Source organism: Channa argus, chromosome 22, assembly GCF_033026475.1.
Source record: "Channa argus isolate prfri chromosome 22, Channa argus male v1.0, whole genome shotgun sequence".
Classification (NCBI taxonomy): domain Eukaryota; kingdom Metazoa; phylum Chordata; class Actinopteri; order Anabantiformes; family Channidae; genus Channa; species Channa argus.
In genome coordinates, this window is record NC_090218.1 from 4413013 (window position 1) to 4439632 (window position 26620).

Sequence of the window (26620 nt, forward strand, 5' to 3'; positions counted from 1 at the left end):
GGTATCCAAGTGATGGTGCAGGCTAGAGGGTCAGTAAGTCTGCAAGCCGTTAAACAGAGCCACATGTCTTCAGGTTGAGGCCACCCAATGAGACTCTGCAGAAGGGATCTGGGCCCTGATGCACTCAGTGGCTCACTTTTAACATAGAGAGGGAAATGTGCCAGAGTGGAGCTGAACTCTGTTAGGGAGTTGGCATTCTGACTTTACAAGTGTTTAGGGTCAACAGAAAAAAATATGTACCCTAATGCGACTGTGGCGCAGGAAGGTAGAGTGGTTGTCCACCAATCTCACAGTTGTTGGTTCATTCCCTGGCTCCTCCAGTTACATGTCGAAGTGTCCTTGAGCAAGACACTGTACCCCAACTTAGTTGCTCCTGGTGAGTGTTGGCCAGCTACATAGCAGCTCCCCCACCGGTGTGTGAGTGTGAGTGTGAATGGGTGAATAAGAAGCAGTGTAAAGCGCTTTGAGTGCCAATAGGTAGAAAAGCGCTATACAAGTGCAGACCATTTAATACCCTAACAGTGTCCAATAAAAATGAAACCTGGGTCATTTGTCATTATAATTCAATAAATGTATTTTTATATGACAGTAGGAGCCACTACAAATGTCTTTGGCTGCATGAGCTGAATGCAGGTCACTTCGTAATACATTTATAACGGTAACGCAGCCATAAACAACACAACATAAAACCCCGGAGATGGTTTGAGAATAGTGCAGTGACATAACTTGTAAATGGAAAACGTACTATAGTAATAACAACAAAGAACTTCTATCAAATCATCACTTTTTATCTTTAGTCGAAGTTTAAAACATTAAATACAACTAGACAAAGGCTAAAGTACGGATTTGTTCTGCCTTAAAATGATGTGCTTATACTTCAACTGGATTAAAAGTGTCTCTAAATAACAGCTACTCTTTGCATGAAATATGCTACAGCAAAGCATAAAGGAATATTATCAGAACAGAACATACAGTAGCCATTAAAACACAATAATCTAGTGATGAAATAAGTTCTGGTTTACTGATGATTTCATATGCTTGGACCTGTTGAGGGATGAGCCTGGTGATAGTCTATATATTCATTATATTCAGAAAACCTCATTAAATAAGTGAAACCAACAATTATCTGATTTAAGTGGCCTTTAGTCCAAAGGTGATCTTGTTCCTTTGAGCTCAGTTGTCCAACTGCTCACTGATGTTTCCACCAACCCACTTATATTTACTCAGTGCCGATTGAAGACACCATCCTGCTGCTGGAAAAATACTCACTAGGACATGAAATGTGCTAAAAATAGTTCCCAACAAGTTCACCTTTTCCTATCGTTTCAGTCATGTTTACTAACCCTACAGTCCGTTCATCCACAGAGTATATGCAGCAGCAGCAGCTGTTTTCAAGGATTTTGGTCTTTAAAAACATCAGGAAATTTTACCTGCAATGTCCCTTGAATTTAAGTATATAAACGAACAATTTGAGAGGCTTACTAAACCTATAAGGCAACGTTAACAACCAAAAAACCCAGACAAATCAGATACAGAGAACGATCTGCACACATTTAAAAGACTCCTTGTTAGTCCCAAGTTTTTGGAAGTAGCTTGCTTTTGTAAGACAGCTCTAGGTGAAAGAAAGTACACTGTACATGTAGTTTTGTCTTTTTACAATCAAAGAGTTGGAACTTGAAACCAATAAAACTATAAACTGACGTTTTCTACTAAGCTGATTTATTGTACAGATTAAATGATTTCTCTCAACTAGTCAACTAGTTTGAAAAAGTATAAAATAAATGCATAGTTTAAACCCACTATGCAAATGCATACTCGGTGAATTTATCACAGAAAAAAAAAGAAGAGAAAACAATTTCTTTCTTAAAGTTATGAAGATCAGTTACATGCACGTTGGACTCCCATCTTCCTCCAGGACTCTATACTGGTTCTGCTTTATGTCCCAAACTGCAATTCAATCTCATCCAGCTTTGCATTCCCCTCTGAAAACCAAAGTCCCATAAGCACTGGAAATGTTCCCATTACAAAGTCAGTCAAGAGAAAAACACCATATAAACTGAGAACTAAAACATCAAGAAGATTTCCATATGCAACAGAAGAAACCTGTGACTGAAGCCACAGGGAAATGTATTTGAAACAATCTGGACCAGCAGCAACACAAATGCAGGCCTATGAAAACAGTGTTTTTAAAAGGGTGTACAATAACATTGTTATTAACCGATGTCATGAATATGTAGAGGCCTTCTGAAGTCCTGCAAGTAATAATGTCAACATACTAGAACAGTTAGGTATGTTTGAAGAGGAAGATGCTCAAACGCCTGGGACTGGACTAAAACTCTTTTCAACTTGTTCTAACTAAAAAAAACACTCCTCACAGGCTATAACTCCACGTGTCTTTAGTTGTGGGGAAGAAAGAAACACTAAGCTTATTATATAGAAACAACATTTTACACAACTCGATCTTACACTATAAAAAAAGAAACTCATGTGTCTTTGTCCACTGGGTCTGAGGCCTTGGACAAATTTATAGTCTGCTTGTTCAAATCCAAGCCACTCCACTCCTCTCAACGCCTACAGTGTGGATGGAGTGACTATGGCTGGTCGGGCGGGCTGGACGCTGTGGCCTCGTCATTGCTGCTGTCCACCTCCTGCTCCATGGGGCTGTCGTCCTCAAGCTGCTGGCTGGTGTAGTTTGTGATCTCCAGGAAGCCGCTGGGCTCCACCACCACATTGGATTGGCTGGAGTCCGGCAGGATTGAGTACTGAGGAATCACCTGTGTTTGACAAGATACAGTAATGTAGCTGTGAGTTCACCCTCCAGCCTGGTAACGTGGGTGTTTCAGTGTCCTGTGTGTGTAAGTGAACAAACAGGGCTACCGAGCAAGCAAACCATTTTAGTTATCATAGTCAATAACATATTGAAAATAAACCAAAGACACTGCATAAAATACCGTTAGAAAGTTAGAAATTCATATCTTTTTTTCTTCTTGTTTCAGGGGATTAGTCTAATTGCTGGTTTTGAGACTGAACGTCTTATGTTCTGTACGCTTTATCAGCTGTTGATGCTAAATGATAAGTGTTTTCCTGTCTTTGTAGGCCCACATTTTCAGCTTTGATGTAAGGGAATAGTTTGAGTTTTGGGCTAAGTTTTTCCACTTTCCTGCCTAGAGCTATTAACACCACTCCCAAAAAAGGACATTACTCACACTAAAAGCAGTTTGTCGTTTTTTTGTGTGTGTGAGAAGATTGTGTTATTTTTTTGAACAGTGATGCTTTTTTTCTTTTCTCAATTTCCCCTTAAGTCAAACAATTCCTTAAATAATGGTCATAATCGATTAGTTATGCCATAGTTTAATTTGTCTAATCTTATCCACCTACATGACCAAACAATGCTTTACCAGCCAAAATATTGCCAAGCCATTGACCTTGTTACATGTTCTTTTATTGAAGCTTTCACTGTTAAAGGGTGTTTTTACTATTAAATCTGAGTAGCAGCTTTCTGTGTTACAAGTTTCTCCTAAAAGAGCAATATTAATGTTTATCTGACAGTTGAGGCCAAAAAAATCATGTGTGGGTTTTTATATATATATATATATATATATATATATATATATATATATATTAATTAATATATATTATTTATTTATTTTTTAAATTTATGTATTTCTTTTTTAAATGCTACTCATGATTGATTACATAAGCAACATATAAGTGCTCACAAAGTTATTGTTATAAACTATATTGTTAATGACGCACAACGAATGATAAGGTTCACACAAAAATCTTGCTGTAATGTAGGAAAGATGGATTTTTGTTTTAATCGTTTGTGTAAAGGGTGGGACATTGCGGTTGCTTCCTCTCTCAAAGTCAAAGCTCATTCTTATTTTTACCTGAATAGGTCTTTATACAGAAAGATCAGCAGAGCATTACCAACATAATTTTGTATAAGACATTTTACCTCAATGACCTCCAAGTCTTCTTTGCTTCTCTGTGCTGTGAGGCCCTGCATGCAGCTGAACTGCTGAGGCTTATGCATTGGGGCCCCAGAGCTGCTGATGAACTGGCCAGAGTCTAGTGTGCCTGACACAGCCTGGACCTCAAGGGCTTTACCCAGAGGGCCACAGTCACTGGAGGAATCTACCACCATGGGCTCTGTGCTGGGATCGATCTCAGCCTCCATCATGGAGATTTTCAGGATGTCTGACACCGAGGGTTTGTCCCCAGAGGGACCAGAGCTGGACTCAGGGATCAGTTTGGCGGTGGCCTCGCCACTGCTGAAGACTGGCGATGAGTGGTGGGAACTGCCGAAGGTGATCTTGGTGACAGTGGCATTCTGTGTGATGATTGGCTGCTGTGGGGAAGATAATTCAAAAGTAGCAAACGGACTTTAGAGAACCCCCATCTATTAATCCCTTTTTTCAGCCAAAAGCAATGCTAATGTTTTTTTTGGTGTGTTTTGTTTTGCACAACAGGAGCCGATGTGACTCTGAACTGCTGTTTGTTGACACCAGATAGGAAATAAATTATTTTCTTCAAACATGATGGAAACACCAGAGTAAATAATAGGAGTTTGCAAGGAATGTAAGGAGTGTAATGTGTGTGTGTGTGTGTGTGTGTGTGTGTGTGTGTGTGTGTGTGTGTGTGTGTGTGTGTGTGTGTGTGTTTTATTAAAATGCAATAAATGTTTTTTGGATGGGCACATCCAAAAGGTTTTTGCTCCCAGAAGAAGTAGGGACATTGTCAGAATCTGTATTTGAATGGCAGGTGCTGAGCTACACAACTTGAGAAGGAAAGACAAAGGAAACACAAGCTAACATTCCTATAAGATGTAAAATCAGAAGATCTACAGCTGCAGACAGCACTAATGCGCCAGCCTGTTTAGGTAAACACGACAAATTATTTATTGCACTTGGCAGCAAAGTAGGGAAAACCCAGCATATTCATATACACTGGTTACATCAGATGCCTCAAGGTAAACTCTAGGAAGAAAAAGTGATTATGGACTACCTGAGGGATTTTTTTTCATAAGGCACCTGAAGATGTGACGTATCTGTGCTAAAATCAGAGAAACAAATACTTCAAATGGCTTGATCCTTACTCCTACCAGTGCAGTACAGATGCAGGCGTGAGACCACTCACCTGACTGGATGCAGTTTTTTCGGTGCTGACAGGGTGATGTGCTTGCAGTGGAGGAGGGTGGGACATTGACGTGTGCAAAGGCCTGTGGTGAGATGTAGGTGCTTGCTGGAGCTTTGGCAGCTGTGGAGTCACAATAGGCTTGGTGGGTGTGCCTGGGGCTGTAACTTTTGCCCCAGCTTGAGCCGGTGTAGGCAGGGTCCTATCTTTGGGGCTCTGAGTTAGGGTCTGGAGCTGACTTTGTTCTCGTAATTTAGGCAGTTTCTTAGTCAAAGGAGGAGTGGAGGGGTAGGCAGTGGAGGAAGAGGAAGGCTGGTTCATCTGAGGTTTGCTCTGAAGTTGTGGCGGTGCAGGCTGGTTGGTGGTGGAGCTGTGCCGGATCTGCTCACCCTCACCCTGACTTATGGGTGGGGCCTGAGTGCCTGCAGAATGAGGGGTTTGCTTCACTGGATCTGATGTTGGTTGGGAGGCACGATAAAACAAGCCTGTCTGTGGATCCAAGGTGTCACCCTCCAGTTCTCCCGCCTCTAACACGGTCTCAGTTTTACCGCGGCTGTCAGTGGGCTGAAACAGTTACAAAGAAGACTAATGAGATATGATACCAAGAGGAGGGTGGCAATTAACTATTCCACATGGCCCTATCAGAGGCTCTGCAGAGGCAGAATTTCATTATACCAAGAAAACGTGATGGCACTAAGATAACATAAGTAGTTAATGTGAAGTGACGCAAATCCAAGACTGCATCTGCTCTTGCTGAGTATCAGGATCTACCTTTTTCTCACAGTGTCACCAGGGCAAAGACCAAATACTACCAAGGGAAACTCAGCAACACCACAGACACCAGAAAGCGGTTCTCCTCTTTCAAATCACTCATCTACCCACCTCCACCTCCTCCATCTACCTCGCTCACTGCCGACGACTTTCACTCAGACTTTCGTTCCAAGAACAACCTCCTCGATGTCAACCAGTCTGGTTTCAAGATTGGTCACTCCACAGAAACGGCGCTCCTCACGTTCGTGAGGCTCCTCTCTTCGCAGAATTTCAGAAACTGAAACTGTGAACCATCAGATCCTCTTGTCCACACTCTCTGACTTGGGCATCTCTGGATCAGCTAAAGCCTGGCTTCAGTCTTACATATTGGGATGAACCTTCAAGGTAACCTGGCAGGTGTGTGTTTCTAACTCCTACAGCCTCTCTACCAGTGTGCAGCAGGATTCAGTTCTTGGTCCTCTTCTTTTTTCCCCATCTATACTACATCCCTGGGTTCTATCATCTGCTCACATGGCTTTTCCTATCACTGCTATGCTGATGACACGGAGCCATTCCTGTCCTTTCCACTGGATGACTTCAATGTCTCATCATGCATTTCTGCCCATCTCTCTGACATCTGTGCTTGGATGAGAGAGAGATATCTTCAGCTCAACCTCTCCAAGACCGAAGTCCTTGTCTTCCCAGCCAGACCTTCGACACAACACAACAACAACATCGACATCGGATCTACAGTGTTTGTCCCCATTAATTTGGCCAATAATCTGGGGGTCATCATCGATGAACAATTCAGCTTTAAGGACAACATCTCCTCAGTCTGTAGAGCATACAGATTTGCCCTCTACAACATCAGAAAGATCAGATCCTACCTTACGGAATACACAACCCAATTCATTGTTCAGGCGCTGGTCATATCTGGTCTTGATTACTGCAATTCCCTGTTAATGGTGTTACTGGTATCCACAATTAAACCTTTGCAGATGATCTGAAATACGACAGCACGCCTCATTTTTAATCAGCCAAAACTGAGTCATGTCACAACACTCTTCAGATCTCTACACTAACTTCCTGTAGCTGCTCATATCAGGTTCAAAGCTCTGTCTCTTGCCTACAGGGTGATCAACTCAACACCTCCAGCTTACCTCAACTGAACTACCTCACTCAGGTCTACAATTCCTCCCGTCTGCTGTGCTCTGCCAATGAAAGAAATCTGGTGGTCCCAGCACCGCACAGAAGACACCAAGTAAAACTCTTCAGATCAGTGATCCCATGATAGTCTGCACACTCAGCAAACTTACTCCCAATATTCAAAAAACTGCTGAAAACAGAACTCTTCCGAACCTTCCTATGCACTTAAATCAGTAAAATAAATGAATGAATAAAAACAATGTACTTACTTTCTGCTCTTTCTTGCACTTGCATCTCATGAAATGTAAACACTTTTCTGAAAGGACTTTGATGTTTTTCTCCTTGACCTAGATTTTTGCTTGCCTTGTACCTCACTTGTAAGTCGCTTTAAATAAAAGCGTCGGCTAAATGACTAAATTTAAATGTAAATGAAAAATAAGCAAATATTCCAAGTCACAGAATGAAATTTGGATTCAGTGCTGTTGTGATTGTCTGTGGTGCTGCACACATACCACCCACATTCAGATGAGCGGGGTTCTGAAAAAATCAAAAGAACTGGTTCTTAAGCTTAAAATGTTGGTTGTTCCATTTTTAAAGTGTCCTAAGACACTGCTGGATATTTAATAAATCTATTACAAAGTCTAAATTAAAAAGTTGAATTAACTAGAAAGGTTTGCGGTAATTAAAAAATAGATTACAGGAGTGTTATAGGAGCTATGTTGTTTCTGTAAAATAATTCTATCAATCTATTTAATTGCAACAGCAAATGAGCAGACAGAAAACACATATATGGCAGCATACTGTAGTAAGGAAAATGAATAATGTTAGGCAAAAGTAAACGGCATAAACAAAAATATTTTATGAAAAACCAGAATGTGTCTGGTAGACACATTAAAAATTTTAAAATGCTAAATTATGTTAAAGATAAGTTCACATTTAATCTTTTCTTAAATAGCTCGAGTAGTAATCCATAGACTTCATCGAAACGTTCCACTGAAGAAACAGTTCCTATGAAAACTGCTGTGGTCTATGTATCATCCAGAGTGGTTTCTGATGGCACGATATGTGCATGGAAAAAAAAAAACACTAGGGACAATTTAACAAAAGCTTTAGTTGTTTGGGTGAACTGAACCTTTAAGTTACTTTTTTGGCAACACTTTTAGACAAATAATTTTAGTCTACTTTTAGGATGTCAAGAGCTCGGCCATGCTCAGAATAATAGGTACAAACAAAACAGACCCAAGAAATTTAGGTTCAAATCTCAACAATAAATTTGTATTGTGAGCAATTATGCAATATGTACTACACTATCTAAAGCATTTGTTTTGTTGTCAAGCATGTCCAACAACTGCCAGTCAAAAAGGGTCTGAATATAAAGGAGCATTAGGCTCCTGTGTCCTCACCATGTGGCTGATATGTGAAGGTGTAGTTGCAGAAGGGGTGACAGCTGGTTTGGTTACCACGGTGACCTGGCTGCTGGCTTTGCAAGGTTTCACCTGCTGCTGACTGGAGGACATTACTACATCATCGTCCTCCGAGAACACTCCCACTCTACTGACCTTACCTGGCAGGGGAATAACAGTGATGCAGTCAGAAAATTATGAAAGAATATAGAGCAGACAACTAAAACCCACATGCAGAGTTTTTAGTTTGAATTTAGTTACTTCTGCTGAAACTACAAGCAGCCCACCAAAAAAGGAAGTGTCATTTATAAATTTCATATTGTAGGTCATGTGGCAGATGAGAAGGGCATACCTGCTGTGACGTTCTCAGTACTGGGTTCAGCCTCTGAGGTGGAGGGTCTGGGGGACTCTGGACTGGGCTTCTTCTCCTGGGCCAGCTGGATGGGCACAGCCATCTGGCTCAGGTCGATCGTGTGCTGCCTCAGTTTAGACTCTCCCTTATCCCTAACTATTGTGAGAAATGACACTCAAATTCAGCATAGTCTATTGATTTAGGCCAGTCAAATCCTCTTATTAAAAATTCACAAAAAAGACCAATAGTTTCTCATTTTCTGTTAGATTGATGTGAAAATAAATCAAATTTAAAGGTGGCCGACCTAGCAGTTAAGATTCTGGTGACAAACAAAATAGGTTGTAAACAAACAAAGAAACAAAAGACTTATTGCTACTACCCTGTCTACTTATCAACCCAGTTTCCCAGTTTGTTGCACAGTGAGCTTAATGTGAAAGCAAAGCCTTGGGCAAGTAACATAATTACTATGGGCTGGTAGCTCCCCAAAAGCTGTTTACGCTTGATTAATATAAGGTTTTTCAACAAAATCAGAAGGCATGTTGGCAAGTTCCTAACAAGATGATTTATTCTGGTTTTTAGATCTGGAGTGTGATGGGCTGACTTGTTTACAGCAGAAAAGTTCACTTGACCTTGCTACATTGTACAGGTGATAAATTCCCCTCCCAATCCTCCCTTTCTGGTTTGTATCTGCGGCCTTTCTGCGACATAAAGGCTCACCTGTTGTCTGCTGCAGCTCCAGCAGGGCTTTGATTGTGGAAGTGGCAGACTGGGATTCCCCAGCAGACACCTCCTGATAAATAATAGTGGGGCTAGACTCCATGGCTACTTCCTGCTCAGCCCAATCCTGCTCTCTGGAGGACACCACATGCACTACAGATTGTGGCTCTGAAGGATGATGGAAAACATCTCACATGAGTAGCTCACATGGTTAAAACTAATGTTTTCATAAATATATAGACAAAAACATTCATTATAGTTAATTTACAGTTGCCACTAAAAGTTTACATACACTAAAAATGGATGACAGACGATATTGGCCTTATTTTCTTTATGAATGAATTATATCTTTGGTTTATCACTTTTTTTAATCAGTTCAAAGATCATAAATTATTGGGAAATAATTTGGAAGAGGAGCCACATTCATCTGAAATCTGAAAAAAGATGATCTTACTTAGCTTAGGGGACATTAGTTAGGATTCTCAGGAAGCCAGAAACCATCATGGCACAGGTCTGCCAAGGACTCACTGCTGCGAGCTGAACACCAGTGTCATTATCGACAGTTTTATGTTACCATGGATTGTAAGGTTGCCATCCAAAAGAAAGCCTCTCTTCCAAAATCAAAACTTACAAGCTCTACTTTAGTTTTTAGCTGACCACATGGACAAAGAAAAAGCCATCTAGAGGGTAGTTCTCTTGTTAGATGAGATAAAGATTTGAGTTGTTTGGACACAGTGGCTATAAACATGTTTGGAGGAGTAAAAGTAAAAGACTCAACACAAAGGACACTGTAAGTACTGTAAAGCACAGTCATGGTAGTTTCAGAGTCTGAGGCTGTTTTGCTGCCAATGGACCTGGTGCATTGCCCAGAGTGAATGAAATAATCAAGAAAGGGGATTACCTCAGAATTCTTCAGCACTACCTCAAACTATAATCAAGATGGCTGAAACCTGAGCACACTGTTCTAACACGACAATGACCGCAAACACTCAAAGCTTGTTTAGGATTAGAATATTAAAATTGGTGTTAAGTTTTCATGCCCTTACATTGAAATATTGTGTAAGGGTATGGAAACTTAACCCTAAACCTAAAATAGTGCACATTCAGATAGTACAAAGATTCTTTTATCTTCAGAAGTAACAATGGTCTAGGGGTGGTAGAGAAAGTTATAGTAAAATAATAAAAATGATATCAGTGCAAAAGTTTGCACCCCCCTTGATAAACTTAACTTGATGTAATTCCTGTTAAGGAACATTTGTACAAGTTCAATTGGCATTAAATATTATGTTGATGAAAAAAAAATATATTTCTAACTCTTTTTTTACCCATTTCAAATAAGGGAAAGCAAATTTTGCACCAAACTGTATGTAAACTTTTGTTCACAACTGTATCTTATTTTCCTAATCTTTTGACCCTATATCATGACAAAAAACAAAACCAGTACCTTGGGCACTACCATGGGAAGCCTCACTAGCAACGCTGCTGGTCTCTGTAAAGTTAGCAACCTCATCCTTTGCGGACCCATCCGGGCCTGAGCTCTGCCCCTGACCCATGTCTGCAGATCGGGTCACCTGCTGCAGTGTCTCAGTGACCAGCTGTCTGGTCTGTTCGCTCAATACTGCTGTCTGGAAAACTGGCTTTGGCTTGATAAGAACCTAAAAGGAAACAAAAAAAACAAAAAAAAAAAAACACTATTCTGTAAAATAAGGAAATGAAATAAAATATGTCAGAGTTCAACAGGCTTGGCAGGAGAGAAGGAGACAGAACTCTTCAAAAAAACCTTCCAGCAAGTAGTTTAGGTTCATGGAGTACATTACCATAGTAACTGAAGTGTTTTCCTTAACTTTTGGTTAAAACCTGAGTTTTGACTAAACTCGCTTTCTCAAATAAGCCCATGGTTCACAATTTAGTAACCTTACTCAGGTTTATTTTGAATTTATTTATTGATTTATTTCATAATTTTAAATTACTTACAATGAATCGATAAGAAAATACAGAATGCAGGAAAAAGTTTTTGAAAAAACTTGTTATGTTATGTTTGTCACTGGAAAGTGTTTGACAATAGTGGTATGTAAACAGACTTCAGACATGAGCTTTTTTCAGATTAGTGGTGCAGTTTTTACATTTCTAGTCTGTGGCCTTAATGAAACTGCAAACCCACATCACCACTGCAGGTATTACATATAGGAAGGACTGTATTGCTGACTCACTAACCTCAATTTTGCCCTGATAACAAAAACAGAAACTAGGACTAGGGTTATTTGACTGAAACTATGAACATGATCAAATCAGCACACATTTGAGTGACTGGAGTAAAAAAATAATTAACCCAAACTGGAAGAGTGGCTCCAGCAGATTCCAGGAACAACATCTGAGATCTCTGTCCAGAAAAGTGCAGTCCTCGAAATGGCTAAAATCCTCAAGCTCCCAGGCCTCTGGTAGAGGACCTAAGCTCTGCCATAAATTCTACTTTTTAGGTTGAAACTTTCAGAAAGGTGATAATTTCACTATGTGTTTGTTATCATTATTGAGGTCAAAGTGGATAGTGGAGTCGTACTTGTAAGAAACAGTGCTTCTAATGTTTTTGCCACCATATTTAAAATTGATGAGTGGGCCAAATTCATGGTAGAGCCACTGTATTGGACATTGCACAGGTGTAATGTGTAATGGTAAACCTGATTGGTGTATACACCCATATACGGACACCAGCACTTTGTTGCCCAACCATGCAAACAAATTAATCATACAAATCCACAAGAAATTAATATATTGAATCAATATAGTAATAACACATTTAAAATCAAGACTACAGCAAGACTTTTACCATGTACTGAGTGCTTGAAGGATGAATCTTTGAAACGTTGAAAAGAATGCACAACTTTTTTTTTTTTTTTAAGAATTATTCATTGTACATTGTACTTAAATTCTAATTCCCCAAAAGATTTAGAAAGAAATATCAGAGGATTATGAGGTAGTTAACATTAACACTTTCAGAGGGTGTTTCTTTAAATCACTAGATAGACTTTCAAAATTAGGCATTTGTGGTATTTGTCATACGAATTTTTACAGAACCAACGCCTCTGCATTTAGTCTCAAAAAACAAAAATCCCCAAAAAACACCTACATTTTCTGGTGACTGGTTTCATTGGACAGGCCCACTGCACCTTGTGACAAGAGATGATACCTGATGCTTAGCAAAAAATGAATTTTTGTATGCATCTTTCACAGGTGGCAATGTTTCATTAATGAGCCTATTCTCACTTTACTAAATGTTAACATATGAAAAGCCATCAGTTACTACGAGCATCAATGAGAGATTAGTGACAACCCACAGAATTCTTCTCCTACTCTCCTACACTTCCCCTCATTTCTACAGATATTTTTAGCCTCATTCTGCTTGTCATTTTACCGGTTTAGTCTAACTTCTATCATTAATGTTCTTTCCATGTTTTCGGCAAAAAAGTTCAGAAATCCTCAGCATACACTGCCCAGCAACACACAACAGACAGATGAAGTAACCTGCTATCTGCCAAATTTGGTGGTGTTTTAAGCACCTAAAGAGCCAGATGTTTTGATGTATGAACTTAGCATAATAAGTTACTCTGATCAGGTGATGAGACCGAATCCAAGTTCTCCATGATATTTAGAAAAACCATCAAATAAAAATTAATTCGTACCGATTTGAAAGCAAATATCTGATTAAAGTTTTGACTGTTTAGTGCACTTTTAATTACAGCTACAATGAGCCAAAAAAAGAAAAGGAAAAAAAAAAAAAAAAAAAAAGAGTAAAATTTTATTAACCAACAAATGTAAAAAATCAATAAAGAAAAAAGAAAGATCCATTTACTCTGCTTTGCCCATCCCTCCTTCTTTCTGCTCTGGTAAGCTCTTCTACTGTGTCCTATGCTCTGCCACACTTTTCACGTATTAGTCATTATTAAACTAAATTAAAATGCTGCCCAACTCATTAACTAAGCTAATGATGTCCCAATGTCGATACCAGTATCAGGTAACGGGTCCGATCCTGACCTTGTGCACTAACTTGTAAACATTCTCTGGTACTGCACCCGATACTGAATTACCTCTGCTGGTAGGCGGAGGTGGAAAAATGTCTGCGGTAGAGCTTTAAGATAATTGACGACAACAAAAGTAAACCCCAGATCCAGTCACACTAGTTTTTCTCAAGAGTATTTTAAACACTATATTGGCAACTGGCTCACGCCAAATCTGTGTTTTGTCTGTGCTTTTTTATGCACCTACATCTCAGAGTCTTTTTGTTCTTTTCAGCAGAATTTGCTCACTTTGCAAAACACAGGATTCTGCCATATTGGTTTTAGCAGGAGAACACACAAGAATATCTCTCACATTATTTGCAGGTTTGTCTAACTTAGGGCCACAAGTTGTGAAGTGTTTGCTCCTTCCAGATAGTTAGAGAATAGATACACTATATTGCCAAAAGTATTCGCTCACCTGCCTTTAGACCCATATGAACTTTAGTGACATCCCATTCTTAGTCCATAGGGTTTAATATGACGTCGGCCCACCCTTTGCAGCTATAACAGCTTCAACTCTTCTGGTAAGGCTTTCCACGAGGTTTAGGAGTGTGTTTATGAAATACATAATACACAGTGCTCGCAGTCTTCCCTCTAATTCATCCCAAAGGTGTTCTATCGGGTTGAGGTCAGGACTCTGTGCAGGCCAGTCAAGTTCTTCCACACCAAACTCACTCATCCATGTCTTTATGGACCTTGCTTTGTGCACCTGAATTCATTTATTTGGATGGGTGAGCGAATACTTTTGCCAATATAGTGTATATGTGACTGTTGGTGGACACAGTGTTTAAGTTTAAATTGTCTATTCTTTGACATTCCCCACTAATATTTGGACCAGCAGTGTCTGCCTGATCAGCTTAACTCTGCAGTGGATTGATAAGGATTTTACTTTCCAGCAACACATACTAGAAGCAAAACAGTTTAGTACTAATAATGATACTCAGTATCAGCAAATAGAATAAAGAACATTCAGACTGCAGCTTCAACTTATTTGGTAAGTTAAAAGTAAATAAAACTCATGACATTATTGTAAATAATTATTTTAAGGTTTGTCACAGCAAATCATCTGCTTCCATCTTACTCTATCCTCTGCATCCTCTTCTCTTACTCCTACTAACTTCATGTCCTCTCTCACTACATCCATTCCTCTTTGGTCTTCACAATCTCTCGTCTGATGTGTCCAAACCACCTCAATCTGGCTTCTCTGACTTTATCTCCAAAACATCTAACATGAGCTGTCCCTCTGATGTCCTCATTCCTGATCCTGTCCATCCTCGTCACTCCCAACGATAACCTCAAACTTTTAAGTTCTGCTACCTCCAGCTCTGCCTCCTTTCACTAAATTTACGAGGACACAATGCAACTCCTTATGACCTTCTCTGTACTTCTCCATCAGCATCCGTAAAGCAAATACTGCATCTGTTGGATTCTTTCTAGGCATGAATCCATATTGCTGCTTACAAATGCTCACCTCTGCCCTTAGCCAAGCTTCCACTACACTTTCCCACAACTTCATTGTGTGGCTCATCAACTTTATTCCTCTCTAGTTGCCACAGCTCTGCAGATCTCCCTTGTTCTTAAAAATTGCCACCAGTACACTTCTCCTCCATTCCTCTCCAAGATTTTGTTAAACAAACTAGTCAGAAACTCTACTGCAACCTCTCTTAGACACTTCCATACCTCCACAGGTATGTCATCAGGACCAACTGCCTTTCCACTATTCGTCCGCTTTAACACTTTAATTGTATTAATCTTTGCTACTTCCTGCTTCATACCAGTCACATCTTCTACTTTTCGTTCTCTTTCATCTTCCTCATTCATCAACTCTTCAAAGTTCTCCTTCCATCTTCCCATCACAATCAATGCATTTCCATCCTTATCTTTAATCAAACTAACCCGCTGCACGTCCTTCCCATCTCTATCACTCCGCCTCGCCAACTTGTACAAATCAACCTCTCCCTCCTTAGTGTCCAACCAATCATACAAGTCCTCATATGCTCTTTGTTTGGCCTTTGCCATCTCTACCTTCACCTTATGTTGCATCTCCCTCTACTCCTGTCTTCTGTCTTCAGTTCTCTCAGTGTCCCACTTTTTCTTAGCTAACCTCTATCTCTGTATGCACTCCTGAACTTCCTCGTTCCACCACCAAGTCTCCTTGTCCACTTTCCTCTTTCCCGATGACACACTGAGTACCCTCCTACCTGTCTCCCTGATCACATTAGCTGTAGTGGTCCAGTCATCTGGAAGCACCTCCAAACCAGAGCCTGTCTCCGCTAATCCCTGAAAACTACACGACATTCTTCCTTTTTCAACTTCCACCACTTCGTCCTCTGCTTTGCCTTTGTCTCTGCCTTCATCTTCCTCACCACCAGAGTCATTTTACACACCACCATTCTGTGTTGTCTGGCTACACTCTCCCCTCCCAATACTTTACAGTCATTGATCTCTTTCAGATTACAACGTCGACACAAGATGTAGTCCACCAGAGTGTCACCCTATGTTCCTGCCTCTTCTGGAAGAAAGTATTCACTGTCCACCATCTGTCCTTCTGCGTTCCTGTCATGAAGACCAAACCAGCCCATCACATTTTTATCACTTCCCTATCACTGTTCCCTTCACCAACATGTCCACTGAAATCTGCACCAATCACCACTCTCTCACCTCTGGGGATGCTCTGCATCACTTCATCTAACTCACCCCAAAATTTCTTCTTTTCTTCTAACTCACTACCTTTGGGGCATAACCACTAACACTAAACATCACACCTTCAATTTCCAGCTTTAGACTCATCAACCTGTCCGATATACTCTTTTTACCTCTAGAACATTCCTTGCAAACTCTGCCTTCAGGATTATTCCTACTTGACCCATGGTAAATGATGAATGATGGTAAATGATGTCTTAATCAAGGCTTGTTGCTATGCCCCCAACTGGCCAATATAAACAACGAAAGCATGGGCCAGAAGCATGATCAAATATCAAAACTCAGACACCAATCTATAGTTGTCAGATGTTACAGACAGGAAGCCATTAATGACATTGTTGATATTCAGCCCAGATTACAGAATCTAAAGTTAAAGATTCATTTCACTCTGTCATTGAGGGAAGTAAAGAGAGGAAGAGGAAAGGTCAGTGCTAAAGCCCCCATATAGATTTTTAATGCCTTACAACGGGGGACTTCTCTTCTGTTTAAACATACTGTTTGCATTTAATTACAATCTCTCACTTCTCGGAAACAATCCGTTTTCATCAGATGACTGAATGCATGACTCAGAAGACAAAAGATGTCTTCGTTCTTGAGAAGACTGAAATGAAGAATTTGTTCTTATTTTCACAGAACTCTTAGCAGTTTCGTCCCTTTTCTACAGACTTTGACATGTGCCTTCAGAGTTGCATTTTAGTGAACTTTATTTATCAACAGGTCATATGAACGTCCACTTCATCCGTGTGTAAAGACACATGATAACTTGACTGACCTCTGGTTAGCCGGGAGCTAATGTTAATTTCATGTTTTAAAAAAATGCCTTCACATTTGGATTAAATCTGAGCTGTAGATTGTTAGGTGGGGAATGTGTCTTACTTGTGTCTTTCCCTGCTGGCCGTACACAATCTTGGTTGGGATAATCTTGGTGGCAGTGGACTGGGATCCAGAGCTCATGCCTTTGGGCTGGGTGACAATCATCTTGGTAATGGGTCTCGAGGCAGTGATAATTGCTGGTTTGGTCCCTTGAACAGCCTGCAGGCTCTTCTCACCCTGGGGCACAGCAACTGAGACTTTACTACAGCAAATCAAACAAAGCTTCTTATTTGACCTGAGCATATTACTTATAACCGTGAACAATTCCGAACTGCAACATGTAACAGCATTTAAAACATTTTTTAAGTACAGATTCAAGAACATTTTATGTAATAAAATATTTAACATGACCTATGTGTAGGATTTAAACATTTCAAACTTTGGTGACACCAAGTGGTGGTATTAAAAAACACAAAGTCATAAACATGGATATGAAGACTGAAAACAAATATCCACCTTAGAAAGATGTTCTAATGTGTCCCCAAATATTGCTTATGCCATCAGAAATACATTCAAAATCATTTAGTTAATCTTAAATAGGTGTTACTATTGATTACTCTACTGATTATTTTACCAATTTAACTAAGGCTTACTTATAAATATGAGTTCAAAGAACCGGAAGTATTCAATTTTGTATCATAACGAAGTAAACAAAAACAGAAGCAGGATCTAAGGTGTACCTGCCATATTTGCTTGAGAAATTACTTGAATTACTAGTTTTTAGCTAAATGGCTGAAATTACTGTACAAATCCACCTCCAAATCAACCTTCTCCCCCCCCCAAAAAAAGGACAAAGTTAATATCTTACAGACAAAAAAGGTCCAGTCTGATATTCTGGTTATTTGGGGATAAATTACTAAGGTCTATGAATAATCTCAATCCCAATGCTTAAAAGGTAATTTTGTGGTATTTAACTGACCCCAGCATTTAAAAGTGTAGTGACCACATTCTTGCCAGGCAGTCCTTGAATGCTTGCTCCTTTCCCTGTCGTCTTCTGAACAACAATGACGTTTGGCTTAGAGGTCATAGGGATGGTGGTTATCTTGGTTGTTGTGCCTATGGCAGAGGGAAGACAATATTTAATACATTTGATATTACCAAAAACTGGGCTGAACTAAGATGGTTAATGCAATTTGTCCTGCTGACATGAAGAGGTCCATGCAGGCTCATTAAATTATGTTTCTGACTCACCAGACACAATGTTGCTGCTGATGATTTTCCCACCCAGAGTGGCCAGAGATTTGGGTACAACAGTGATTATGCTGCCACTGGTGGTCTTGACATAGGTGGTCCCGCCACTGGAGGCTGATATTCTAGCACCGATGTTGGGGCTAACAGTGGGTCTCGTATAGGTCGCCTGGGTAGCTACATTCAAACAAATATTAGTATTAATTACTATTTCAGGGTGTTGAAACTCAGTAGTTTTTAAGTACCAATGGAAATCTGTTAGTAGCACTGGTGATTAAATCAAGAACAAAAAGTTGGCACTAAAAGGCGAGGTGACATTCTTTTCAAGTTCACTAATTCTCTAACTCGATTTAAAACAATCTTAATGTAAAGAAGACTGAAGAAACACTATTTGGCAACATTTAGTGATACGACACACTATTGAGATGTTAGCTGAGACTTAATATTTCATGCATGGGCATTTTATTTTAATTTTCATCTTCCATCAAAAAGAAAGTAACGCTGCTATGACTTTTGGATGTCACACCTGTGGGCTGAGTGACTAGTTTAGTGGTCATGATGGCTCCATTGCTACTGACAACCATGATGGGAGAGGAGTTGCTGCTGGATAGAGCCACTGATGAAGGCTTGGGCAGGATTTTGCTGGGCTGAACCTGCTGAGTGATTATCTTCACTCCTACAATCAAAGACACACAAAAAATATTATTATTTAATGCAACAGAAAAAAAGAGACAGTGAAGTTGTGCCTTTTCAGCCATATTTAAATTAGATAAATAACTGCTCAATTTTTCTAATGTGCACCTCAACCATAAAAAGAACTACAAAGACAAAACTAGATAAAGTAAAATAAACACAAACATCTAATTAAATTGTGTTACCAGACTCTTGTTTGATCTGAATAGTGGGTTTGGCTCCAAGTGGGGTGGTGGTGGTTTGTGTCTGACCCACACTGGAGACTCCTAAAGATGAACTCTGTTGCAGCTGTTTGGGTGACTGCTGTTTCGGGAACTGGGCCAGGATCTGAGTGGGTGACCCCACAAGGGTCTTAGGTGAAGGGAGTCTGGCTGAAGCAACCTTCACTCCAGCTGAACCAGCAGCTACAACAGTAAACACCAATAGTAAGAATTAAAAGACGTGGTTAACATTCTGGCTCTAGGCTCCAAACTCTCTCTACTTCTCTTTACTGTAATTTTAACAAAGGTAGGTGCCCATTTTGGAAGAATAGGTGGTCAAAAAGAAGATAATTTGGTATTTTAGGATGAAATAAAAAGGATTTTTACATGTTGTGTTTCGGTGTAACTTCTGCTGAGTGATGGTTTGGGCTAAGCCCCGTTGCCTTAAATTAATCATGTCAAAAATCAAATAATAAAGCTTTATGGTCGTTGTATAAGAAAAACATCAAGTAAACATCTGCCCCCATGTGGCCAAAAAGGGAAAAATGTTAAAACTCTTAGAAACAGTTTTAATGGTCTGTATATATGATGCAAGTTAGAGCCCATCACTGTAATTTTCAAATATCAAATGAAGAAAAAAATAAATAAAAAAAAAATAGGTACACTTGGCTTCTATTGGACCTACATGGTGCGACAGTTGACATCACTACTGAAGGAGTAGAAGAGACCACTGTGGTCACTGCGATGGTGTTGGGGTTAGAGGAAGGACTGGAACTGGCTGGAAAAACCACTGTCTGTTTCTGAGTAGGTGTGGTCAGCACAGAGGTGGAGACCAGCTTGGCTACAGCAGCGTTGTTGTGGGTATGAGACTTGGACAGGATGTTGGGCACAAAGTTGGCACTTGGAGATGTGGTCACGATGATGACCTATAGAAGATTACCATTTAAAACTCTCAAGTCTTGTATATAGATATGTATCAAGAAAGAACAACAGTAAGTGAATAGGCACTCACCTTTTGTGTGGTGGTGTTAGTGGTCTGGATGGTGGGCTTTGTGAAGGTGATCTTCACAGGGGACAGGTGGGGAGGGAGAGAGTTGGCGATGCTTTGCATGATGTTGCTCATCTTAGGGCTTCCACTGACCGGCACTGTGATGTTCTTGGATACTGGCGGGGACACCTTAGAAACCTCCTTCAGCATCACTGGTGATGAGCTGGATGAGTTGGTCCGTCTTCGCTTGCGAGGTTTCTCGTCTTCATCAGAACAACTTACACCTGTGAGTATTATAGGGTAGAGTTAAGATTTTAATAAAGACAAGATAAAGGTAAAAATTCCCACTTAAGAAGCTGGAGAATTGACTTCAACCTCAGGTCCATTATCAGAATGAATGTGCTTTAAGTTTCTGGAGATCAACTAATTAATAACTGATTGTTATTTTTGATGTGTGCTTGTTAAAATCCAACCAAGAATAACTAGAAGTTGAAAAGTTTCTGAATTAAAATTATAGACAAACATATTTAAACATTTTCAATTTTAAATCCTGATTTGCAAGTTTTTTCTACGTTTTGTAATTCAAGAAATATTGAGTCCAAGTAACTTTTATTGTATCTTAATCATGAACTTTCCATTTCTCACTTCATTCCTAAAATCACTCACAGCTCATACCAGCTGTTTAATATGCATGGCCACATTGGCAGGAAACGCTTGTGAAATTGTCAAATGTAGTCTAATAAGTTCAATAAGTGTTTAGGAAATTCACATCCCAGCCAGAATAAAGTCTGCACTGTGGGAAAACAGCTTTAATCACTTGTTCTTTGGTAAGCCAATATCAAGGGCTTTCACCTTGTCCCTTCAGGGATCGCCACAGCGGAATGTGTTGGATCCAGAGTAAATTCAAGTCATCTTATTTAAGATATTCTCATTTACTTTATTCTCACACATATATCGTGATAATTCATTCATCCTTAGGAAATGATTATTTCAGGCAATGGCCCAGCACCGCTGCCCCACAACTAGAACATTGCGGGTTTGCACCTCCCGGCTGCCTGCAGCCTTTCTATGTGAGGTTTGCTTGTTCTCCACATGCGCTGGTTTATTCCAGGTACTTAGGTTTCCTCCCACAATCCACAGACATGCACGTTAGGTTAATTATTAGTCACTTAAAATTCTAGTAGGTGTGAATGTGAGTGTGAATGGTTGTCTGTATATGCCTCTTGTTGTTAGTCCCGAAATAGATTGGCGACCTATCTAGAATGTACCCCCCCTCTCCACATTGAGAGCTGGGATAGGGTCAAGCACCCACACTACCCTGAACAGGTTAAGCGGTTAGAGATAATGGATGGTTAACTGGGTGCCCTGGTTAAATTCTTTTCTGTAATTGCTCAGATCCTTGGAATACGAAAAAAATAAATGAGAAATATTTAGACTTATTTTAAGTTGTACTCACTTTTCACATAGACAGTGCTTCCACTGGGCAGCACTACCACATTTGATGAAGGGCTGGGTGGTCGTGGTGATTTCACTGTTGCTCCGCTGGTTGCTGTAGCGCTGGTGGAGGTGCAGGTGGTGCTTGTGTAGGAATAACATACAACCACTGCAGGGAGGAAATCGGTTACATCACCCAATGTTCAATGTGTTTCAGCACAGCTTTGGTCGCACACAAAGTAATTTGGGGTCCTACCTTCTTTGTTGCCTGTTTCAGCAGGCAACAGAAGAGAGGCATTCTGATTGGCTGTGGCACTGGCCACAGCATTAGCAGTCATAGTAAATGCTGTCTGAGGAACCAGCCTTGGCATTAAGGGGACAAGCCTACGTCCTTCAATAGACCACTCGGATGAGCTGTTGGGACCCGACATACTGGAAAAGTGTTTAGTGCATTGGTCACGGGTTTTAAAATTACAATTCCTAGTCCACTTGTGAGTACCTGGGAAACTACCTCACATTTTAAACACACTTTTACAATATCACAAATCCATGAAAAAAAGTACATATTTTTAAGTACTCTACTAGTGTTGTATGATGATCTATTTGCTGAGGAAGATTCTTTAACACATTGCAAGTACTGAACTCAAACAAACTCTCAAACAATTAGTAAACTCACTGATATGCAATGGTGGTAAGGCGTTCATCATTGACAGCCCTGCGAACTTCTGCACGATGGCGCTCTGTTGAGATACTGGGACAATGGAGAGGTGGACAAATGAGAAGACCACATTTTTAAATTAAGGGACATTTTTTGTGTACATGGGGAAAAGTACTACGCTCAAATATTTGATCTTCTGAAATACGAGGGGAACAATTACCCAAGTATTTTAGTGAGTTCTCCCAGTAAATCCTTTTTGTCTTTAGTCAGGTCTCCTTGGGCTCGAAGGGCACTAATAACGCCAGCATAAGCTTCCAGCTCTGGGGGATACATCAATACACACCAAAAACCAACACTGCAGCATCTTGATTGTCAAGTGTTCTAGTTAGCATTCAGTGCGTTAATGTCAAATCTTCATCGGCAGCATGAAAGGCATTTCTGTTCAGTTTGATCAGCTTAAGTACAGATTTCTTGCCACAACTCAGCAGGATAAACCTGTCTGTACAAAAATGGTGATCTGCTCATCTGAGAGCCTTCATTATTTATTTTGTATTGCATGAACTTACCCAGTTTACGGAGAATTCTTTTGCACTCATCTCTGCCCAGGTCAAGGATGGTGGGCCACACGACCGGCATGGTACCAGTCAGCACCGGTTTCTCCAGCTGAATCATGGGCTGAGCAGAGTCAATAATATAATATAATGTAGGTTAACTCTTGACACAGCAGTGAGTCAAACTGATCATGCAAAGCAAATGATGGTACTCCACTAAAAGTGGACTTAAATAGCTAATACAGCATCTGTGTAGTTTCCTCCAACATTGCTGGTAGCTGAAAGGCAAAACTGTAATGAAATAAATATGTTATATCAGAAACCTAAGCTCAGTAACCACTTTTGAGATGCTAACTGTACCAGAACAATCTGCAACATAGAATAATAATGAGTATGATTAAAATACACGTAGTATGAGCTTTGTTTACTGAATGGGGTTCGTGACATATTGGAATCAAGTGTACTCGAACTTAATTAAATCTTACTGCTCATAAAGAAGCTTGTCTCTCAAGAGCTACTGTGAACCATTACCCTGCTAATAGCACCATTATTCCATAATTTAAGCTAAACACAGTTAAAAGACTAGGGATACCTCACTGAGCTTTGGATAAGAAGGGAAGAGCATATGGGCAGTGCAAACAATTGATGTTTTTATATAGTGAATGCTCTGCTGTCAAAGTATACTAATCTCTTTGAATTGTCAAAAAGAGCAGAAATTTAGCCTCGTCACTGTATCTATTTGGTTTATTGTTTTGGTAATTTGCTAACAAAATTACAAGCTCTAATTTAGCTCTTGAACATATATATATTACAAAAGGTAAGGTTATTTAAGTCACTGAGTCACTGTTATCATGCTGCATATGAATTCCGAATCAATCAAAAACATTTTGATGGTACTCCCTGATGAATAATCATCTAAACTTTTAAAATGTATGAAACGACTGCATATTACTGTAGGATCTCACAGTTAATCTTCAGTCACCATTTTATTTTTAAAAAAGGACAATGTTTTGCAATAAGTCCAACTCCAATAAGTGAAATTGACAGATCAGTTGACAATTGATTTCTTGAATTGATACACTGAATCGTTTAAGAAAATGGCAAAATTAGAATTTCTGTTTCTCAAATGTCAATAATATCTGGTTTCTGTAGTGTAGTGATGCATACATAGTGAGTAAACTCACTATGTATGCATCTTAGAAAATTTATCAGAACAATGCATCTTATGATTGCACACTTGAGCTTTCGCAAATATATCAGAGGAGCTGAATCAGGCTCCGGCAACATAGAAAAGACTTGCTGGATAAATTAGGACTTGTTGGACAAAATAGCCGGATCAATTGATTTCTATTAGGTTTATGAAACATAAATTAATAACGTCCACTAACAAAACTATTTAATTTCATTTTTACGGCACAAGTTATTTATAAGGAGCCAGGTTAGCAGCCGTTTGACCACAAGTCTATCTCCCCATGTGTTACGATAAAGACTGAAGATTTTTAACAGTTTGCCTTGACAGCACCGCCCACCACTGTCTACAAAACACTGTGGCAGCACAAGCCCAACCATAAAAACACTGAGATTCTATACAGCAGGCAGAGAGCAAATATGCAAAGGGAATAACATACGGCCGTAACAGGCACAAACTGGTATGTGTGGGTCCAACATGTACCTAGGTGTTTAAATGTTTTTGGTGTCAAAATATGTGAACACAACGGAAAACGCGTATTTGCTATGTGTAACGTTACACTCTTTCATACACTACAATGCAAAAAATCTATGTAATAACCTTAACATGCATTCATGAAACGTTCATTGCGAGATAAAATATCTAAACAGAATGTCATATTTTCATTTAACGTTACTTTAAGCCTTTCAAATGGACGACACTCGCTTAGCTGGTTAGCTAACTTAGCTATTCCTAGGAGTCAACGTCTGCCAGTGTCTTACCATCCGTTAGCAGGACAACTTCAAGGCCTTAGTAAATCCGATATCCAAACAAACATGGCTAAGCATGACATATAGAGTCGAGCCACTGCATCTAGCAAACGCAAAAGCTAAACTGCTACAACAACCCAATCTCCACAAAGATGAAGCAATGTTTATGTTGACTGCTAACTAGTTACGCCCGGCCTGAGGATGTGTTGATTTTGTTCTTCTTCGTGTGAAACACGCTGACGCTCTTTGCGTCATCTTCTGGAGTGCGGCAGTGCTGCCACCCACAGGCCAGTGACCCCTGCGTAACCAGTTTACAACAAGTCATATTAGCGATTAGAATTTCCAATTTCCAGGCTCACCTGGATTTCTATTAAAAAAATGATAATATTGTGAGATTTTCTTCTAAATTACAATTGTGAACGCTCACATACAATTATTTTTTTTGCTGAGTTTGATAAGTCAGAATTTTGCCTCAAGCAGCTTAATAGTCTGTACAACAACAACAACATCCTCTGTCCTTAAATTGTCAAATCAGATAAGGAAAAACTCCCTCCAAAAATTCTCAAATGGGAAAAAAATGGAAGAAACCTCAGAAAGAGCAACAGAGAAGGGAATCAACAGGGCGGACATTTACGTTATGAACAGTAAAAATAACCACATTATAGACTAGATTATTTATTTAAAAAGAAAGACAGGGAAGCTAGACAGACAGACAGACAGAACCAGAATCACTCAGAAAATCTTGCAGTCTATTTTAATCTGTTTTACCAAACAATGCAAATTATTGCATTGTTGTGCTTGTTAGGGATGTGCATCATGAATACATCGTTTAGTGCTTTCGTTGATGTTAGAAAAATACCATGTTAAACTGGTAAACAAACCTGAATTGCTTGAAGGATTTACAATCGACAATTGTTTTAAAAAGCCTGTGTTAAACGTGTTAACAAGGGATCATAAAGAGTTTAGATAGCCATCAGTGTAGAGCTGATACAAATTGTCTTTATATGGAGACAATTCAGTTCTGAAAATAAGTGGGTGTCCAGCCAAAATGACTCGAAGCAAAATGCAGAAAGAAAGGAACATACAGAGTAACAGCTACTGTAAACGCTTAAATCAATGAAAATCTCGACATGCAATTACAGAGCAGAAGCAGTAAAATTAATTTCCAATTCCGGGGGCCTGTTGGTAAGCTGAAGTTAGGCAATGCGGCAGAACAGTAGCTCTAAACATCATAGTAAATATATATAGATTATCTTCAAGTAATGAAAATGCTAAGACAACTGGGAAGTAGGTTTTGCAAACATTACTCTAACTGGAAGAAATAGTGCATTTACTGGGGACTATTGTCAGTACTGGCTATAAACAGGTTTTAAGCTCTAGTGGTTATAAGAGGCAGCAGGAAAGTGTCACAGATAGATGTAGTAGAATATAACATTGCTTCTGAATATTGTAATGTAAAAATACCTCAGAATTGCACTTAAGTCCAGTATTGTGCCCACCTTTTACCACTGGTTTTCTCTAACTTTAACCTTTTACTTTGGGTAGGCTGTGAATGGATAGGCCTAATTTAGTTAGTTGTTTAGCCCATATCAAAAATATACATAGAAATAGGTGGTGTAGAGGTGATCTTCCTCGAATCCGACGCTCCTGACGCAGCACATACTTCACTCCGGAGATCGTCGTTTGACAAACTGAACATTTATTGTACTTGCTTCTCAATTTAGCTGATGACAGATTATTTGTACATACAACTTTAATCTCAGTAATCTCACAAGCACGTTCACTAGCAGTTTCATTAAACAAGTTTCTCAAAGTATGTCTGAACTCACAGAACTCGC

General features: G+C 39.6%; 1 protein-coding gene across 4 annotated transcripts; it reads right to left on the reverse strand.

Annotated features, from left to right (window-relative positions):
- Positions 1 to 549: 549 nt before the first annotated feature.
- emsy (EMSY transcriptional repressor, BRCA2 interacting) lies at positions 550 to 25009 on the reverse strand. 4 transcript variants are annotated; one of them, XM_067491798.1, is made up of 20 exons: positions 24795 to 25008; positions 22860 to 22968; positions 22514 to 22613; positions 22312 to 22386; positions 21892 to 22067; positions 21658 to 21804; positions 20226 to 20485; positions 19899 to 20139; positions 19199 to 19417; positions 18847 to 18996; positions 18324 to 18497; positions 18052 to 18188; positions 17136 to 17309; positions 10949 to 11159; positions 9505 to 9672; positions 8788 to 8943; positions 8436 to 8596; positions 5140 to 5700; positions 3959 to 4348; positions 550 to 2774 (listed from the first exon to the last, which is right to left on the reverse strand). In XM_067491798.1, the coding sequence occupies exons 1-20, from the start codon at positions 24795 to 24797 to the stop codon at positions 2592 to 2594; spliced, it is 3795 nt and encodes a 1264-aa protein (XP_067347899.1). In that variant the 5' UTR covers positions 24798 to 25008; the 3' UTR covers positions 550 to 2591. The 4 variants fall into 4 exon arrangements, with proteins under 4 accessions (XP_067347899.1, XP_067347897.1, XP_067347901.1 ...); XM_067491796.1 differs by having other exon boundaries at positions 3959 to 4351; positions 24795 to 25007; XM_067491800.1 differs by lacking the exon at positions 5140 to 5700 and having other exon boundaries at positions 3959 to 4351; positions 24795 to 25009.
- Positions 25010 to 26620: the final 1611 nt, after the last annotated feature.